This window comes from Gymnodraco acuticeps, unplaced genomic scaffold (assembly GCF_902827175.1).
Source record: "Gymnodraco acuticeps unplaced genomic scaffold, fGymAcu1.1, whole genome shotgun sequence".
Taxonomy (NCBI): domain Eukaryota; kingdom Metazoa; phylum Chordata; class Actinopteri; order Perciformes; family Bathydraconidae; genus Gymnodraco; species Gymnodraco acuticeps.
Genome location: NW_022989803.1, coordinates 1247299 through 1268819, shown reverse-complemented (window position 1 = coordinate 1268819; position 21521 = coordinate 1247299). Strand labels below are relative to the sequence as shown.

General features: G+C 42.3%; 1 protein-coding gene across 2 annotated transcripts in view; it reads left to right on the top strand.

Annotated features, from left to right (window-relative positions):
• slx4ip (SLX4 interacting protein) overlaps window positions 1-21521 on the top strand; it is a 40216-nt gene that overhangs the window by 605 nt on the left and 18090 nt on the right. The window contains exons 2-5 of one of the 2 annotated variants that reach the window (XM_034227087.1): window positions 159-249; window positions 997-1054; window positions 10912-11001; window positions 11327-11453. In XM_034227087.1, the coding sequence (XP_034082978.1) occupies window positions 1028-1054; window positions 10912-11001; window positions 11327-11453 (244 nt within the window). In that variant the 5' untranslated portion in view covers window positions 159-249; window positions 997-1027. The remainder of the gene's footprint in view (window positions 1-158; window positions 250-996; window positions 1055-10911; window positions 11002-11326; window positions 11454-21521) is intronic. The other variant, XM_034227084.1, reaches the window with a different exon arrangement.

Genomic DNA, 21521 nt, shown 5'->3' with positions numbered 1-21521 from the left:
CCAGCAGTGTTAGCTAATAATTGCTAATATTCTGGATTTTTCCTTTCTGGAAAGAGATGTTTTGAATATTTGGTGAATTGTTTTAAAGATCCTCACCAGCATGTCCCCAATGTTGTCTACTGGGAGAGTATCCTTAACACTAGAACTATCTAAAGCAGAATCTGGCTATCACTGCTGCTGGAAATATTATTCACAACTGACTGGTTTGAACTGATGGCTGGATAATGCGCATACTTGATGATCAATATGGTAAATAACAAGACAGGAAAGATATGAACACGTCTGAGATAATTTGTTAAATAAAAAAAGTAAATATTTGCCTTTTTTATTTATTTAACAAACTTCAAATATCAGGATATATGGGATGTATTATTTAATACAAAATGATTATGTTGATTGTTATGTTAATGTGATTATATGTACATTATGATATGTGTCCTTATTATCCAACAAATAAGGACACTTAAGCTTTAAATAAAAGCTTAAATAAATTAAAATAAGCAACCTGTTTAGGTTACTGTTAGAAACATGGCAGTGTATTGTGTTTTAGAGAACCCTTATGCTGAAGTTACTATTATAACAAACCTACAAATTATCTTTGCAAAACATGAATTATACACGGAAACAACTGAAACGTTGACTTTGATTACATGTATTATGTTAACAGATTTCACAGAACTGTAATAGTTAAGTTGACAGCAATAATATTCATTTTTTTTAAATGTAAATTTAATAATATTGCGTTCAACTAACTTAATTCAGTTCTGTGAAATCTGTGGACATAATTTACATTTAATTAAAGTCAACAGAGTTTTTTAAGTGTAGAGTGAGGTAAGGTAGGTTAACTGTGGAGTACCAACATACCATGAGTGTCTGTCTATGATAATGCAGTCACAATTATTTTCTATTGAGGAATGTACTAAAACCAGCCTACCAGTATTGTGTGTTGTTTTTAGGCTACTATGTGTAATGTATGGCTTTATACACTTGTTTCAGGTTTAACAAGCTGGCTGCTGTGTTCACTGCAATGACTCCCCTCAAGTTTGTTATTAAGGTAAGTGAAACAAATATATTCAGCATACAATCGCTTGTGCTGTAGTGTTGTCTTTAAGTAATATACTGTATAAAATGCAATGCTTTACATTTGTTTTTTGAGCCTGCTGTGTTTGACTTAACATTTATTTGTTTGAGTTTGAAGTTCTGTATAACTTTCACGTTGAGAAGTTTTAATTTTAATTTTATAAGCACAAGTGAATCATATTCTTTAGTATCTTGGGAACATGTATATTTCTTATTTCATATTTGGAAATTTGTTATTTCTAAGCAAAGAAGCATTTAAGATATTTTCATGGGTTGCGTTCCGATAATCCAAAAATCAGCTCCTAAATTCTAACCCTATCTCCTATTTCCTGACCTCTGAGTGAAACGTCACGGGGTTAAGGGATAGTGGATAGGAGAATTCAAAAGGACTTAGGAGAAGAGACCGCGGTACTTTAGAGAATCCGAATGCACTTTCACTATCCGACGTGTTTATGATGCGCCAGCGGACGTCATGAATGTGCGTCTGCTGCTGTGGGGGAACTATGGAAACTACAGTTTTCTATAGCGGACTACAACATGGATGTTTAATAAGAAGGAGGGACTACTGTAAACTCATCTAGAGACTCTGCACCGTGCTCTGATGCTGTTGTTTTATGCTTTATGAACGTGGACAACAGAGAAACATATTCTTCATGACCAAAGTTGGAATTTAAATAAAAAAGGAAAGTGAAACTTATGCTCGTCACCCTCTCCCTCCGGTCCACATTAATACAAATGATCCCAATATGTATGATTGTATGAAAATATCTTAAAATCATAAATGTATTTATTATAAACGTTAGTCCTTAACATCTATCACTGTGTATATCACCATTCAAACATCTTTTAAAAGTTGAACAAACCCCACACAGCTCAGTAAAGACTGTGAGATGTTGACTTTATTTGATCATTTCAGTAAAAACTAACGTTCATATTTCTCTTTTTGATTATAATACTGATGAACGTTCAGAAAAAAGCACTTTGGCAACTTACCACATTTGTTTTAAAATGCTTAATAAGCACCGTAACTTTCATGATATAATTTCTCCGTCATAATCGTTTGTTGACTGTTGTGTGACGGCAAATGCTGCGGCTGCAATGCATTGTGGGGCAGCATTTTCTCCTCTCCTTTCGGTTAGGGAGGTCCAGTGGTTCCTAAGCTAAAGGAGGTTATAAAGGAAGTTTGAAACCTCCTTTCCTTTCATTTAGAGAATTGGAACGGCACTTAACATGGCTGCCAGTGACGTACTTCCGGGTCATTTCACTTGGTTAGGAAGGTTCCCAAGCTAAATTGACTATTGGAACGCAACCATAGTTTCATAATAACTCGTGGGATAACATAACGTTTCTCCACAAAATGCACACAAGAAAAAAAAAAATGAACGTGCATTTGATTAAAGCTTTCCAGCTTGTTTAGCCAGCTGTCACAAACAACAGTTTTAGATAGAATTTGAATTACTATACTATAAATAACTACAGACACTTGTTCTAAAGTGGTGTGAGCTATTATGGTCTATTTTAAACCAGCTGTTGTGCAGTCGGGGAAAAATGAAACACAGGGATAATTGCGTGCTTCTTGTTTTCCAACGCCTTGCATGTTGCCATTATTCTTAGTTTTGATCTTCTCAGTAGCCAATTATTTGGCCACTAGAGGGAAGTACAGACACATGGTATAACTGTGTGGCCTCCACATTCTGATGTTGTTATTCATCCGTTTAGAACACGTTATTCAGAGTTTCTGGTCACCTTTTGCGAATCTCAACTGACTGCCTCGCTCAGTGCGTTTTGTTAATGGACCAGCCATGCAGAGCAGAGGAACCTCATTCTATTAAAAAGCCAAGCTGTTCATCCTCAGTCTGAGGCTCTGTCAGGAATAATGCACATCAGATGTTTTTGTTAAGTGCAGGAAAAGCCGCTGGTCTCTCTTTTGTTGATGTTTCATTTATTGAGAGTTTTGGATGAGGGCTGCAGACATTTGCACTGATCTCTAACATCCTCTGTAATGCCATGTGTGCCTCGTTGACCAGATATTGCATTCACTCCCTTTATTTGTTTCATATGCATGCCTGCATACAGGCTGCCCCACCACCCCCCTCAGCTGGTTGTGGGAGAGTAAAACCCCCTGAGGGTCACGGAGGGTTCCTTCCCACTGGGCACTTAATGATACTGTTGTGTTACTCTGCCTGAGAAAATGCACACAGCCTCGACCACGCTTAACCAACTGACCACAAACAAGTAGGGATCAGTCTAAAACAAAAGCATTCAAGACGCTACCCGAAGCTCCTCTATCGCAGAACAAACACCAATACATACCACCATGTTTTTTAATAAAATAAAACTGCACAGAGATTTTTTTTGCTCATATTGAAATTGTTGTTATCTGGCTTGCACAGAGAGCAAGTATCGTTGGAGCAGTTATGGGTTATGTTCTTGGATTCGCCATGCCATGTTTAGTCGGATGTTAAGCGATTCTTTTTCCTAGAATGTTTTCAAAGCAGCTCTCTCCCTGGTCTGTGAAACTGCAGGAGGTGGTGGTATGCTCCTTCTTAAGTAGGCTTAGACGATATAGTGACCTGCCACTTCTCAGACCTCCCGAAAAGGGCCTACAGGCTAAAGCCCTGATCCACTGAAGCGCTCGCTGTCTGCCAGGACATTACTGAAGCAGAGCCCTGCAGTCTGCCTTCTATTAGCAATATGCACTGCTGACTTTCTAACCATCTAATGCAGTAGGTTGAGACAAAAGTGTTTTTAAGAATACAAAAACGGAGATATCACAGAGCAGTTTAATGTCAGAGGTTTACGTGCTGTTTAGTGTTGTCACTCTGTAGATGAGCTCAAATCGGACCACACATCCTGCCTCTGTACAAAATCATCGCAGAAACATTTTGACACTTTCCAACTTGGGGAATCTTTCACAAAAGACTGTGACAAGGATTTCAAAAAGAAACTCCCTTTCATCTCAGCACTGCCCTACATTGCTGTACATAATTCATTTTTCATAATGAGGCCAAACACTTCTCAGCCTGCTATTTCTCTCAGTCTATCAATTATCAATTTCTTAAGGATGTGTCTTCCTGAGTTTTGTTTGCTGTGTGTTACCTGGAGATATTCCTGTCTGTTCTTGCTGCTGGAATTCCTCTCCTGGGTTGTGTCTCTTTCTATTTTCAAATAAGGAGGACTCAGGTGTGCTAACATTCACCTGAATAAAGGGAGCTTGGCAGACAAAACACTTCCCGAAACTATCTGTAAATAACCTTCGCTTTTAAAATAATCAAATCTCAAGCTTCACCGCTCAGTATCTGGCAGTTGGAAAAATTGGAAAGTGAACTGTCTTTTTCTTATTTATATCAAAAGGGGAAACCCAGGTGACTCACAGCAAAGAGAGAGTGCTGGGAATGAGACAAATAAAGCCGGAGAGCAAGATTGTCACACCCACAGATCTAAAGAGCTCCCCCGGGTTCTTTGCAGACTTGCAGAAAGAGGGAGAGAACGTCAGAAAAAGAGAGAGACAAAGGGAGAGATGCAAGTTTTATTGAGTGAGACCGCATCTGCTGCCCCTTCTCTCCCAATGTAAACATCTGCGGCTGGTTAGTGTTAGCCTCTGAGCTAAGTGCAGTCCGAGAAGGTCTGCTTCTTATACGGCGCGATAGTAATGGCAAAGGGCAGCGAGGTGGGGAGGCGGGTGAAGCTGCTCGCAGGGTTTGGGCCCCGTGCCCAACATGGAGCAGTACAGACGGGAGGACGAAGAGCCGGGTCTGGGAGAGAGATAAGGGAAGGTAGAGAGTGTTTTGGGAACTGAGAGTGATAAAGACCAGAGCTCCAAAAACCAAAAGGAGCTGTCGATGGGTTTGAGTGTTTATTTGCAGACAGAACATATGAAGGAATTTTCTGATGTTGACCTGTGAGCAGCTTGGGTCTCCAATGATTTCCCTTTTTTCTCCTCACAGCTCATGACTGTCAGATTGGCAGTGGGGGGAATTAGGATAGAGAAGTTGAGCTTAGCCTGCAGGAAGATTCCGTCCTATTCATTCACCGTGTGACAGCGCACAAAAGATGGCACAATAAAGGATTTGGTATTAAGTAGCACTCCTTGCCGCCTCTCATTCAGCCTCTGTTCATATCCCTAAAAAGCAAGACGGGGAACAAAGCAGTGCTGGCCCACTTTAGTGTGTATGAAAGGACTAACTTCCTCTAGAATGTGGCCCTTTATCAAACCTGTCTTTCCAACAGTTGCACAGAGTATTGCTTCAAATGAGTCCGAGCAAATGACAAAATAGGAGCGCTCATGAATTTGATAAACAAACATGTAAGGTTCATTAATCCTTCAGGGTTCTGCTGATTGTTCTTTAAAGATGGTGTTTTAGAGAAAGGCAATGATGGTGGGATTTGCAGACAGACCGTTTTTGAAGTTGCTAATCCCGCTGTATTTCACTCTTTCAAATAACCTTTCTCGAGGAAGACAAGCTTCTTGTGGTCCAGATTACTGCATTATCTCACAAAGTATTAGGCCCTTCGCAGTGATCTCACCAAAGAGGGGCCGTAGCAGGGGTCATAGTTCATGGCAGAGTTCATCTTAGAGATCCACTGGTCACTCTTTGGACACATTTAGACCACATGATGTGATTGTAGTCGGAGCCTTTGTGTTTAATTAGATTCTGCGTCTTTTTTGTCTTATCTGCCACACTCAACACAACCTCCTTTTGTAAAGGCTCTGATAGCTGCACCTCAGAAGTGGAGCCTTGACTCGGAGATTGACACTTCTGCAGGAAATTCGGGCCAGATTCCAAATACATTTGTTCTTATTAGGCTTATTGCATTAGTTTGCTGCTTTCCTGACAACAAATCCCCCATTTCTGAGAAACCCAGGGAATCACATGCTGTTTTTGTGTGAGGGACAGACCAATGTTTATCATTAAAGTCGCAGTTCCCAGTTGGGTCTTGTCTGCTGCTCTAATGTGATAAAAGGAAGTTAGTCTAACGCTTGCTAGATGTCTGGCTTCTTGCCCAAAACATAGACTCAATCAGAAGTTTAGAAACCAGTTGAGGGGATTCACCCTGCCGCGTCTCCATCAGTGCTGCACTCCCTACACGGCTCTCTTCTTTCCATGATAGTGATCAAATGAACCTTGTGTCGCTCTTTTGAGCTCACATTAGCTTGTGAGCCATGTGATCTTGTGGCCCCTATTATGATTAACATACGTGCAGGGGTCAACATGTTTGAAAAATCTATATTCAAAGCAGTCCAATGCCACAAACATTGAACTAAAACCTCAACAATTTCCATTGAAGTAATTTACAATTTCTCTGACACATAGTCAATATTTAAGTTTCACAAGATTGATTGTAAGGCCATTATATTAAACTGCTAACTCATGCATAGTGGCAGCGTTGCTTTCCTTATCCCCAAGGCCAGGGACGTGCACAGGTACGGGCTATTGTTGCCCGGGCAACGGCCCGTTTCCCCTTTTTGGCTGACCTGCCCCTCTGGAGAGAGCGAGAGTTTATTATTTTTTTTCTGTTGTGGTCGAATCAACATGATAAGCCCACAATTAGTATTGTAGTGTCTCGCTGCGGGAAACACACCAGCTTAATTCTTCTTCTATAGAAAACCTTGATCATTCTGTTCTCTCCAACTTTAGACCTATTTCTAAGCTTCCCTTCCTGTCTAAAGTCCTAGAGAAAGTGGTTTTAGCACAACTGCAATCACACCTTGTTTTAAACTGCATATCAGAGAAGTTTCAGTCTGGTTTTAAATCACGCCACAGCACGGAAACTGCTCTTCTAAGAGTTTTGAATGATCTTTTTTTAACTGCTGATTCTGGGAATTCTGCTGTGCTTGTGCTTTTAGATTTGTCTGCTGCTTTTGACACTATTGACCACCAAATTATTTTATCACGCCTTGAACTGTGTGTTGGTATTAAAGGTAATGTCCTAAAATGATTTCAATCCTATCTGTCAGAAAGGACCTTTCTGTGCATCTTGGCCAGTATTCTTCAGCTGCAGCCCCACTAGCATATGGGGTCCCACAAGGCTCTATCCTAGGCCCCATTTTGTTCAGTCTGTATTTACTACCTCTGGGGTCAATTTTTAAAAAGCATAACATTTCTTACCATTGCTTTGCAGATGATCTGCAGGTATACCTGCCTATAAAAGCAAATAAGGAATCTAGGATTGCCTTGCTTAGCTGTCTGAAAGACATAAAATCATGGATGGAAATCAACTTCTTGACTCTTAACGAAAACAAGACAGAGATTATCATATTTGGACAGTCTGAACTCCTGGATGGCTTTAATAGTGTACTCGGCCCCTTAGCCTCCTATAGCCGTCCCTCTGTCAGAAATCTTGGAGTCATCTTTGACAACTGTTTTCAATTTGATAAACAGATAAGCTCAGTTGTCAAGACAAGCTTCTTCCAGCTGTGGCTTCTGGGGAAGGTAAAAGCCTATCTTCCTAGTAAGGAATTTGAACAGCTAATCCACTTATTTATAACGTCTCGTTTAGACTATTGTAACTCCCTCTATATTGGTGTTGACAAGTGTTTGATCCGTCGCCTGCAGCTGGTCCAAAATGCGGCTGCACGCCTTCTTACTGGGAAGAGACGTTATGACCACATCACACCCGTTTTGGCAGACCTTCATTGGCTTCCTGTCAGTTACAGGATCCAGTTCAAGTACTTACTTGTTGTTTTTAAATCATTGCATGGACTGGCACCACATTACCTGTCTGAGTTGTTGCACCGCCATGCTCCAGCTAGAGCATTGCGCTCAGCTCAGCAGAATATGTTGGTGGTTCCTCGGAGCAGGAAAAAAACCAGAGGTGACAGGGCCTTCAGTGTTGCAGCTCCCAGACTGTGGAACAGCCTCCCAGCACATATCCGGACTGCTGAGTCTATTGAACTTTTTAAATCTCAGCTAAAAACTCACCTCTTTGCACTGGCTTTTAATACTAGTTGAACATTACATTTTTATATTTGTATGTGTTTTTTAATTATTTATTTTTTATATGTTTCTAGTTATTGTGCTTTTTATTATCTTTTTAATTCTCCCATTGTGTTATTTAATATTGTAGTTACTGCCTGTACAGCACTTTGGTCAACTGAAGGTTGTTTTAAATGTGCTATATAAATAAATAAAGATTGAGATTGAGATTCTACTACTACTTCTTCTTCTTCTCCTTCTTCTTACATGTAATTGCCCGCATGGTGAACTCCCTCGACTGGGCCGCTCGCTCTCTTCTCTAGATCGCCCCCTCTCTCTTCTCTTGATCGCCCTCTCTCAGAGAACACTTCACTGCCCGCTTCATTGTAGGATTTTTGCCATGTCTCTACTTTAATTTGACCATCTCTGTTATTATGTTATGGAATACTAAATAAATAAGTAATTAGATACCTTACACATTACTGTGCTCATAAAGAATGATAAGAATAATGCGTATTGAACTGGTTTCATTAATTAGTGAGTTTATTTAAGGTAATTATAGAAGCCCTATTTTATCAGTATGTCTGCAATAGTCAAACTACATTGAATTGTCCCCATTTTTTCTTTAGTAGTTACTAACATTAGATATTTTAATGAGATATGGACCGCAAAACCAAAAATGTCCCTGGTTTTCATTTAAAAAATCAAGTCACCGAATGCAAGTAGTTGCCTTAGCTTATTTTGTTATGAGATGATGATGTGAATTACTGTTCAAATTAGTTAATGTAATAATCGTTTTGGTCTTATATTTTTTTTCAGGGGGGAGGCCCTTTTTCCAGTTTAGAGCAATAGTCCCTCCAAATGTCTGTGCACGTCCCTGCCCAAGGCCTTCCTTCAGTCTCCAAAGTCAAAGACTGCGATCAGGATTCCAGGACCCCTCCAACGTGTGTCAAGTCCAACCCCAAGACACCAGGGTGGGGCTCATCCGTTAGTCGCTCCCTGTGTTTTGATTGACAAGGTCTGACCCTCTGTTGCTAGGCTTTCCCACACACTGGTGCTTGTTGAAGGCAGTGAGCTGAAGCCACCAGTCATCCGTGGGCCGCTGTGAGACAAAGGGCTGAAGATCTGTGGGGACGAGCTCACTCTGACAGGCAACATGCATACATTTTATACAAGACGAGCTTGCACATAAGGGGGGCTCTGTTCTGGTCCATGGCATTTTTGTCTTTGTGAAAGCATTTTTCTTTTTTTATAGAGACTTTAGTTTATATTTACGTTTGTACAGAGAATAGTTAACAGTTTTGTATTTGTGACTATCACATCCTGATGTTTGGACATATTTAAAGATATAAGTCAGTATCACAGATGAATGCATGGCATTTCTAAGGAATTATAATAACATAATTTTCCCATTAGTCTAGGTGACACCGGTGCCAATTAGACATACTTAAGAACAAGTTGGAACCCATCAGGGCTTTAGGACTTGCCATATCTTGCAAAAGAACCGTGTAAAACAGTGCAAGCTATGACTGAAATTGAATCAAGTTCCCTGATCAGTCATATGGGGGCGCCCTCTCCTCTGGTTAACCTGTTAGGAGAAGTAAGGAAGCAGCTTCACTTCAATTATTACTGGGAAAAAAGTCCCAGAGAAAGGAAAATGCTCAAAAAAATGGTGAGCTTGATTTGCTCAGAGGCGTTATTCAGACATTTCATGTAATTGGATCAGATGTAGTCAATAAAGCACCCTCAATCTTCTTCTTTGACGAAGGAGCTAACCTGAATCCTTTTAAGAGGAGGGGGCAGCTGGATGGAGTAGTGAAGTATAGGCTTGTGTCTAGAATTAGGACCTAAGTAGCGGGGCCTTCCCGTTCCCGCACACACCCTGTTAATTCTTTCTCCCGCGTCATCCACAGAGCGGGGCTGTAAGAACATCCCTCAGTCTGGTTTGTGAAGTTCAGTCATTCTGTCTGCAATACTTTCACCCAGTGGGAATCGCCTGGCCCAAAACAAAGCTTTGAGTGTGCATAAGTATCCCCAGTTACTAAATGAATAACCTCTTCTGTTTGTACACACTCTCTGCCAGTTCTGCACTGCAGAGCTTCAAATCTGTGTCTGGTTTTGTCTTTATATTACTTTGTTTTTGCTACCCCATTCAGTTTGATGCTTTTTTTGCTGCATGACCACTGTGGGTCTTTGGGCAGTTGTTGCTCCTCTGTGTCAGGTTGTGGGTGGTCTCAGTCCATCCATTACTTCCTTGTCCAGGCTGAGGCGAAGTTCACACGAGACCCACGTTCATTTGCTCTCTGCAGCGGGCAGCTTTTGCACTCATGTGTAAACCATAATCAGGCTAGCCTGAGAAAGATGTAACAGCAACTTAACCAGCCGAGGCATTTCTGGCCTCCATGTCCCTTGTAGCTTATTGTCATTGACACGGTGACGTAGCGCTTCAGGAATCCACTCTGCAGCCCCTCTACTCAGCTTTCTACAGCACTCAGAAGTTGTAGTGCAGAAGTGCTTTAGGTTAGATTGTGGGGTTTTACAACCACTTGGATACATAGTTGGATAATCCTAATTTATGTGGTACATCGTCAGACTTTTTTGTGCAGCCTTCTGGGACGTGAGGCAGTAGCTTTATTGGTAAAGCCTACAGAACAAGAATATACGCTTAAAGAGGAGAAATATGATTAGACAGACAGGGCCATGGTTTACTTGTAAAGAGATTGGTAAAGAGATGGCTAGACAGAGGAACTGGAGGGAGGGCAGTGCGGTGAGAGGCCTGGGGCGATGTTTGAGGACATTGGGGGGTCGTTGTGGTTTGTCTCGCTGTCAATCACCCACACTCTGATTTCCTTTGTTGTCTGTAAGCTCAATGCCCCTCAGCAACCTGTGGCTGTCCTTCCTCTTTGTGTTACAGTGTGGGAACTTTGCTGTGCTGGTGGATCTCCACGTTCTGCCCCTGGCCGGCCTTGAGGACACCAGCTGGTTTACTGCGCACCACATCGAGGTACAGACACAGGCAGAAGGGCGTGCGTGTGAATAAAGTGTGTGCGTGAATGTAAGGCTTCTGTTCTGCTTGGGGCCTTTTCAAAAGTCTGCAGCAGCGTGGAAACTAAAATGACTCTGAGCCTTCTGTCTGATCTTGTTAGTGGCTTTCATTGTCGCATAATTGTTCTCATCGCCACTTGTTGAATTACCTTTTCCGACCTTCAAAATGAGACTCCTACTCTCCTGTTGTCTGCCTTTGCATTTCATAAATCTAACTTGTAAAGTCAAATAAAATAACTTCTGTGTTGTAAGTTGAGAAAAGATGAAATATCTTCACACTGTAGGAAGCCACAGCCCTGGTACGAGATGCTGTGGACCGCAGGGTGAAGCAGTACGCAGAGTCCCTCCACCACAGAACACAGCCCAAACAGAAAAAGGAGCTGCCACCTGCTCCAGCCTTTTTGGTAAAAGGTAAAACACCTTCTTTTGACCCTCAATACACTGCCCCAGAGCAAAATAATCCACTATTACATATGCTTATTATTGCCTTTTAACAATCCATAATATGAGTGACATTGCTTATTCATGTGTTTACTGGTAAGTGAGTCTGAATTGTTATTATGTAATGAGAACAATGTTTTGATTTCCCTATTGCTCACATCTCAGGAATGCAGTCATCTTTGTCTTCCCTTGCCATGTCTTAGGTGTGTCTATCATCAAGTCTTGAATAGGAAAAATGGTTTACTTTGGCTTTGAACTCAATCCATTATTTATTCACTTGGCCCTCAGAGCAGAGATATCGCTGCGTGCATGGGAGTGAGCCACTGAGCCCTGAGAAGGATGGGAATGGAGTTGTAAAGCACAAGTAATGTCATGGCTACCTTTTTTTTTAAAGTGTGGGAGAAAAGACACCAGAACTAGTTGGGACACGGTGGCTTTCTACGCCCAGGGTGTGACCAGGAGGTGAGAGCTGATATGAGTTCTTATATTGTGCAGCACTGTTTAACTTGGCACATAATGTAAGTCCATTAAAAATGGCTAATGTTTGTAACCCTTCGTGGGGGTTGGTACACCTGTGTTTATCTCTACTTGTGGTTAGCCTAAAAGCAGTTGCCCTGACACATATGTTCCCGTATAAATGACGTTTCAATATGACTAGGCCAATTCAATTCATCCCTATTTATCCAATGCAAGTACATTCCCTCAGCCACCCACGCACATGCCTTTAAAGCGTTGTAAGCCCTGCTTCAGAGTAACCCCCGGCTGCGTGTTGTAAGGCAGACAGGTTTGTCACAGGTAGCAGTTAAGGGCAGTTAAACCGCGCTCACTCAGCAGGGCAGAGAGAGTGGGATTACAGGGCAGTTGGCTCCATAAAGTTTCTCCTGTGGCTGCAGCTCTGCCTCTCACGCTACTCCCCACCCACTCAAACCCTGCGTTCACATGTGCATTTGTTTTCAAACACAGATGCATGCGTACATTATTCAACTTTTGTTGTTTTCTAAATTGAAAGTATTGTCGTCACAGGCAGCATTTGCATACTTGTAGCATGCATGTGGATGCTTACATGCACAGAGGCGCTGATACTCGCCAGAAACATTGAGAAACAAAAGGAGCGACAGTGCGTTGGAGAGATATATCCTCCCCCTGGGCTAGGTGTGAACAGGCTCACAGTGTACGGTTACAGAATAGCATGTATCATATTTCCCTTGACAGACTGAGGAGAGACAGACATCTGTAATGATGGAGATCACAGACTGAGGTTACACACACACGCACGCACGCACACATGCACGCACGCACGCACGCACGCACACACACACACACACACACACACACATACACACACACACACACACACACACACACACACACACACACAGACTATCAGTATTTCAGCAGGAAATCTGCATGTAAAAATTATTAAGCTCCTTGCAGCGTTGCCAAAAAGAATGTAACCAGTGGAACATGACTCCATACCATACTGTAGAATTCCCCCCCCCTCTCAGAACATGAAAAGGTATCGCGCCTCAAACAGGCCCACACAGTTCATGTGCTCTAGTCCTATTAAAGGTCTTAAGTGAGTGTAATCACATTCTTGGTCTTTTCATTGTCCCATGTGAGGGAGGCGGCAGAGCAGTAAAGGTGGAGACTGTGACTGTGAGAAGTTAGCAGGCAGGCAGGAGCCATAAAAAGGGAAGGACAGACTATAGGCTTAGGGAGGGAAGCCCAGCAAACCTCAGGGTAGGTATTAAGTATTGGGGTCGTCCTTTCTGCAGGCAGGTCAAACGCTAACATGCTAAGCCTAACAGGACTTTTAGCCCCGTCCATAGCGGGAAGTGGAAGCCGGTTTTCTGCATGTATCTGTTTCAGCAGAAGACCTTTTTTAACATCTGTGTGCAACATTATGACATTTGAGAGCAGAATTAGGCTAGAGACCCTGAAGTGGGACATGTGTATGTGCTGTATCATGTGCTCATGCATGTTGTTACACATAGAGAAAGGTGTCAGGCAGGGTGGCACTGATGTCTGGGCCAAGAATAGGCAGATGGTGTGTGGTGCTATGTGTGGGATGGTATGGGAGGGGGATTGTGGGTCCTGTATGAGGCGGTGTTTGAGCTGGTGCCAGTGTGAAATCACAGGGGCTTCCGCCAACAGACAGCAGTAAGAGAAGCGTAACAGCCTCAGCTGTTGGCACTTCAAATGAGCCATCAACAGCTTTTTGCATTCCAAGGCCCTTCAGTGCAAATGCTTGTATCTGAGTTATCTCTATGGGTTATTGTATTTATGTATGTGTGTGGGTGCATATGTGTCTGTGTGTATTGCACCCACTGAACATGTCAGAGTGGGGCTTATCTCATGTCTTCTGCCCAACATAAATCCATCCTTTTCTTCGTATCTCAGCTGCAGAGGCCAATTTCCAACTGTCAAATCCCAGCCCCCCCTCTTTTTTTATACCCAGGCTACTTGAGACTTCATGATTAGCTCATAGTGATGTGATTTATTTATGTTTTCAGAGAGATGAACAGGGGGAACTTTTCCCACCAAACATCTTGGCTCTGGACAGGCAGAAATGGACATGCTAGACTTTAGAAGCCCAGGGAAGGAGAGCTTGGGAGAGGCCTGTCGCATTCTCCCTGGTAGACCGTGTTGAACACACCCACATTTCTCAGGGTAATTACAGATTGAAAATGAGTGGATAATAGGTTCTCTGTGCTTTGAGGAATACATTTTTGTCATTTAAAATGATATTCGAGGAAGGAAGCTGGTGCACGAGTGTCACAGTTGTCCTCCTAGAGATGCCACTGCTCAGCAGAAAAAGAAGCCAGAAAGAAAAAAATGTTCACTTCAGACATGGCACAACACAACGTGCTGTACATACTGCGCAAGAAAGTATTTGTCAGACATTACGGATATACTCACTGTAGATTAGATTGTGTACTTGATTTCCGTTTGCTCTTGTACTAGTATTGTTTTACCACAAGGGGATATAGATTTTTTGTCCATAATGGTGTATATATTGGTGTATGAGTGTAAACTGAGAAGGCCCATTTTACACGGATTTAGTTAGCATGCAATTTAAAACTGCCAAAGCACATTACCAGATGTCTTGCGTTTACTATTATTATCGATTCAGCCGCATTGAACCCTCCAAGCCAGGCCAAGCTCGGGTATATCGTAGCCCTGGAGTTTGAAGCGCTTCCTACCAGTCGGAGTTAGAGGAGTCCTGGCAAAGTGGCACCTTGAGTCCATTCTACCCCATGGCAGAGCTGGTTCCTTCTTCCTCTCCCTGCACAGGTGCCAGGGCTTAGGGGGAGGGAACACCTGCCAGCCTCTTTCCCCATGGCCACGGCAGGCTGGAGAGGCATTTTCCCAGGCTCCCCAGATGAATGGTCACTAATAGCCGTGGGAGAGGGCTTTGCGAGTGCTGCACAGTGTACCACTGACTCCTCTTGGCAGCCCTATGAAGGGGGCTTAAGGCAGCCTGGCCACGGCCAATGCGGGAAAAAGCACAAGTGTTGCTGGATAGCTTTACGGTTGGAGAATGTGTTTACGAATGACCATCTCCCTCCCAGTGAAGAATGCGGAGGATGAGTAGAGACTAAAAGGAAGATGGTTAATTTTTGCACCGCCATGTCATAGGTTGTGCTTTGTTTGGCTTCTCGGGCTCTTTGAAGGCCGAAACAGTTTATCACATTTTTAAGTGCTATTTAGTCAAATTGTGAGTGTTAGAAAAACAGTTGTATGGGTGTTTTTCGGTGAAACATGTCATCCTTTTGGGCTCGCACTGCAACAGTTCCATCACTTTCTGAAGACGCAGAAAATACTTTTAAAGTGACAACCTGTATTAACCCACCTTGTGTCCCCTCAGTGCTTCCACAGCCATTACTATTTCTGTGATGGGCTGTTATGCGGGGTCTGCTCTGTAAATAGAGAGGCATGCATGTGGCAGAGTTACCTGCCCCGCTCTGTGTTACTGGGCGTGAGGCAGGCTGGGATTAAGGCGAGGGGGAAACGGAGACCTGTGACAGGAACAAAGGAATTCCAAGGCCCAGGCTGGAAATGGATCCTGATCAGAGTAGCCACTCCAGCCAGTCTGCCCCTCTCCCTGCTCGCCCTCCCTCCCCTGGCCCCTGCTGGGCAACCCCCTTTCTCCTGGTGCTTTGTGGTGTTGCTGTGGCTCTTTAAATCCTTCCTGTAAGCCCCTGGCCTTACTCAGCAGCAATACATTGCGCAGTCTGACTCCAATGTTAACCCCCCCTTCCCCATTATTGCACACTACAATCACACTTTCGCTCTTTTTCTTTGTCCTTGGCATTTTCGCACCTCTATCACTCCCTCCTCTCGCCGGTGCCATCGGTGCCTTCCTTGTCCACTCTGCTCAGCTCTTCTCTTGTCGCCTTTTAATGTTTCCTTCTTTCTCTCCTTCTCCCTCTCCGCAGGGTCAGCTGCACTCTCCTAGGAGACAACCGCAATCCCAGCCATAGCTGTCACACCACACTGTTTTCCCATATAATTAGGGCCTGAGTCTGAGCCTGAGCACGGATCACATTCAAGTGACTGTTCCCATTCACCACATTCTGGTCGGGAGATGGCACACACTTTCTTGAACTCATGCTGTGTGTTCTGCACGACCAGAATGCCTAGTTCTAGCAATTACTTAAAGGTTTTCAGTGGATGTTTCCCCTCTGCTCTTTGCTTCCACTTTAGAGGAATGGACCCATGTCATGTGCTCCTATGAGCTTTGTGGTTTTTCCTGTGGACAGATGTTATAGGACTGCTGCCATACAGTATATGCCTTGTGTGGTCAGGAAAAGGTCACCTTAAAATAGCATTTAACAAAAGCAACACAGTTTTATTTTTTCAGGGCCTTTGCTCAAGTCAATTCAACACATCATGTATTTGCATGGCCTTACCTGCTTTGTATCATCAGTCCCCCATAGCAAAACCTCAGATAGAATTGCCATGTGTGCCTAGTTCACCTATTTGGAGTTATAAACACAGGCTAGCAGATTTGCAAAAACCCAGCAGCCTGGTTCCAATGAGACCCTGACCTTGGATTTTAAAGCCACAGTGCAGAACCCAAGTCCAAAAACTGATCTGCACAATATGAAACTAGAGGAGCATATTTTAAAATAAGCAGTTAGCATCCTCCTCATTCTGAATGCTCTTAAATATAAACAGTAGCAGCACTTATAGAGATGTGTGGCCTCTTGGGCTAATTAAGATATAATGATGATTTAAATATGACATTTTGTATTGTGACTGCATCCCTCTCATCAGATTATGTTTCTGAGGAATGGATTCTTTCCCTCGATAATTGCTCTGTGCTCCAAAATGCTCCCCACCACTTTAGTCACATGCTGCATTATGGGTTGGCCTGAGCTACCATGCTGCGGCGTATTTTGTAACTGCGATGAAGGGGTCACCCAAATGTTAAATTGAACACTCATGTGCAAATATTGTTTCAGGTGGACGTTGTGCAGGATGATAAGGCACAGTGCTCTGCTACGGCCGTAGTTACAGTTACACACAGAGAGTGATGTCCTTCCAGGAAAGCCCCCACTTGCATATGGGTAACTTCCTCAAGCTCTCTCATCCTCCTCCACTCCACCCCTCTCTCTCGCTCTAAGCCCCAACTCTCCACCCACACTTGAGGACAGAGGGAGGGGGTCCACATCAAAGCGGAGATGTCAAAAGAGCAGGATTTTCAGGCACTGATGTCTGACTGTCCTGCTGATTCAACTCCTGTTCATAAAGGGGTTTGCGTGGGAATTGCAGTTCGCCTGACACACAGCCACTACATTTACATGCATGCTAAAAACGTGGTTAATAGGAGGAATCAGGTTACCGCTGGAAAACCGAGAAGGTCTTTACATGCACTGCAATAACCAGGTTACTGTAAAACCTGATTTTACATGAAGCTAGTGGATACTCAGATTTATTTCCTTCTCATTGCCCTCTTTGAAGCAGTTTTGGCAGAATTGAAGTGTATTAATAAGAGTGCACAATTGATAGTAGTTGTAGCCTGAAGAGTTCTTTTTTTTTGGTGGAAACATTTGACTAACTTTTCCCTCTGCACATCCATTTGAACCATCTTATTTTGTATTAATTTAGTTTAATTTAAGTTAGTCTTAGACATGTTATTATCTTTCCCTCCATATTTTGGTCATGCTGCTGTGCCATGATTATATTGATGTAAAAAGTCCCATCATGCATGGCAAATAAATTGGTTTCCTTAACTGTTGAAAGACCCTTTCACATACTCTAAAAAAAACTTGGATGGTTACAAACCAAATCTCATTCTCCTGTCCTATGCCCATTACTTCCAGGACACATATATTTTTGCGAAATCCTCACTATTTAAATGACTTCCAAATCACCTGTCCTTGCAGCCATTTTTAGATTCTTTGTTCATCTTGGCGGCATGCAATAAACCCATTTCTTCCATAAATGATAGCTAACATGGAGTGAGTAATTGATAAACTAGTATTGTTTATTCCTGGTAAAGGCCCTAGACATACTGTGGTCAGCCTAATACACGGACAGAACGTTTAATGATCTCCAGAAATTCTCATGGAGTCCTGCAGGAGTCACAACAGCATGGGCTGTTGGAATGCGGATGGCGAGAAGAAGAAGGCTGTGTTAGCTATGGCTGTTTTTAATGATCTCCTCAGGATATAACTGAAGTTAATGAAGTCTGTTCCATGGGGGCTTACCTTTGACCCTGCTCTGAGAGTTTCTCACCCCTTTCTGTTCCCTTTTACAGTCCTCGTCACTCTGGATGCCTTTTGGTTTGTTGACTTTTCTTTCCTCTCATTGTTTTCCCAGGAAGCGGTGAAAGCTGCAGGGATGTGTGTGTGCATATGTGTGTGTGTGTCTCGATAGTACAGTATTCTAGCCTTGGCACCAGCACTGTGGAGTCTGTCTTTTTCCCGCAGTTGTTCTGTGGTATATTACAAGATGGTATAACTCTCAATACAAGTGGTTTCGATATTATCTACCACATTTCTGAAAACATGGCGTGCTGGCTTGTTTACTGTTTGATTTGACCTTGTTATAATATTGTTGTTCATCGGGTTTCAAAACAATTAAGCACGGCCATCTTCTCTTGCAGGAAGTACAAATGAAATCCTTTAAAGTCTCCACTCTGCAGATTTGAGTATTGCACCACTGTGGGCCACAGTTGCCACAGAAAGGGGCCACTCATTCCCAGAGGAGGCACTAGCAAACTGTTTGTGAAAGAGAAACATGAATGCAAGCTTAGCACGAGAGGACCCGGGCAGAGGGCCAAGAGCAACTCTGCGCTGTGCAGGACGTTATTAAGTTGGAGCAACAGCTGATGTCTCGGGCCATGGCGTTGCACTGGTTCCCAACTCTGTGTCCAGACGTCCCTGTCAGACTTGTCCTGGGAATTGGCTAGCTTGGCCCACCAGGGACACCAATGAGAATACTTGTAAAGCCAAACATGAAGTCAAAGAGTCTATGGAACAAAGATCTAAGCTTCTGAAAATATAGAAAGCCATGATTGTTCAATGAATGATGCTTCCCTTCTGAACCAAGAATGGGCAGAGAAAACACAACAGAGATTCAGATCTGCATTCCTCTCTGGTTAGACATCCAGAACTGGCGATAGATGAGGACTGCTTCCCTATTTTAAGAATAATAGAATATCTGAAGTTCTTTCCAATAAAGGAATGCTGCTATTGTTAACTACAAACATGCTCAGCATAGCATACAGCGTGTTTATGCAATTTTCCTTTGGGATCAATTAACCATTCTATTTAAAGCTTGTTGACTTATCCTACATACTTTGTGAACATCACTTATTAAGGGACAGACTTGCAAAGACCATAACTCTAAAGACAATTTAGTGAGAGCTACTCCAATAGCATTTATACTCATGAATCTAGCAAACGACAACCATGTGTCTCCTGGTTCAAAACGTCCACTTTGTACTGTATAGTCCACAGGAATGACTAATCTTTTGGTTGTTTGGCCATGTAAATCTACTGATTTCAATCCAACATATTTTTTACTTGCTGAAGATCTGACTTAAGCCCCCCAAACAAACAAAAACTAAAGACGTCTGCATAAGAAGCCTGGAAGACCTCCACTAGTAAAATAACCAATATGTCAGCGGCTTATGCAAAAAATATTTGCAACCCAAATACTATGTTAGTGGTATGTTTTATGTTTATTTGCTCAACTGCATTATGGACAAAAATACAACTACTATCATTATACATTGATGAACCCGCTGAAATTAAAGGGGCCCTATTATGCTAATTCTCAGGTTCATAAATGTTTATGCCTCTACTACTGGGACATGTTTACATGATTTAATGTTCAAAAAGGTCTTTTTCTTATTCTGCCTGTGCTGCAGCACCTCTTTTCACCCTCTGTCTGAAACCAGAGCCTAGTCTGCTCTGATTGGTTAGCTGGCCAGCTCTGTCTTGATTGGTCAACTGTTAACAGATTTCCCACCCGTACAATGTGTTGGAGCGTTAGCCACTATAAGCTGGAGTGTTACACATTGATGTCATTCTTTTACAGAAGTAAACAAAGGACTACAATCGAGGCGTTTCAGGCGTTTAGGATTTCAGCCTTTGCAGACCACAAAAATACAACACACTACAGGAAAGGGTAAACCCAACAAAATATAATAGGGCCCCTTTAAAGCTAAGTTAGCACTCAGTCTCTATTCGTGCTATGCAATTATCTTGTAGCCAGTGTATCCATGGCTGTATCAACTTCACTGCCATGTTCGAATAGTCACGATTATCCTGGTAACGGAAATGTACAATCAATGATTCCTATAAATATCTATTATTCACCAAAATATGTCTTATTACTTATTTGTCTCTTCAAAGCTGAGTGAATGCTTTGAGTTGGTGCCCTGCATGGTGTATAAATCAGTCCCTGATTATTTTTGCTAGAATGAAAAATAATGGAGCAGAGAAGGAATCTAACACTGACCTATAATTTGATGGATTAGATTTTGTTCCGTCTCTTGAGAGACTTTATGTATGTTCACACATCTTGACTAAGCTGTCCAACTTGTGGATTTAGCTGAAGGCTGAATCTTTACTTAAGAGCTTTTGAGGATCAGATGTGTTCCCATAGGTGTAGCCTGTCACCTAGGTTCCAATTACATTTGATAGTTTTGGAAAAATATTGATCGTAATTGCTTGGTATCAAAGTAACAAACCGGTATCCATATTTCAAAGGCACTTTGATCTCTCAATTTAGTTTTATTTCAACTGGTATTAACTTTAATTATAAGGATGTATTCCTACTTGAAAAATGGAGCTTGGTTTGTTGAATCGAATTACTGATGTGTTCATTTGATGTATTATTGTTTTATTCGCTACTCTAAGAAGTGTTTGCTAGTGAAATGATCCTAGTTCCTGATTCATCCACAAACACTAAGAAAAAGAAAGCCATGGTGGGCCGTTAAATCACTGTCCAGTGTATACCTGTGGCAGTTTTGTGACACACTGTCTCTGTAATTGTCCTTTGTTTTCTGTCATGTTTGTATTAATGTTTGGAACTAATTGAAGCAGGTCACCATTGTAAAAGAGGTCTATGATCTCAATGGGTTTTATCTGTATAAATAAAGGTTTTGAATTGAATTGAATTGAATTGTAATTACATGTCATTATCCAAAGAATCCCAAGATGGTTTCTTTTTGAAGACGATAATGAAATGCTTTGAATTGGTGCTGAGATGACAACAGCCAGCGGACCAGGAGGAATGTTATTGAAGACCCCCTCACACAACGCTGTTACCCTGCAGTCTGCCCTGAGTGTTGTACAGTAACAATACGTGTGGGACATACAGTATTTGTCATAGCTGAAAATCCACAAGAGGAGACTTGTCCAAGTTTTATTTACGAGTTTCTCTCAGTGTTTTTGCCGAACGGGTGAAAACCTCCCCAATTACAAAATGACAGCCTTTCAAAGCCTCGTTTTTTGCTCAATAACAGTTCATATTTGACATTATCCAGGGAGTTCTGAAAGAGCCTCGAGTGCAGAAGGT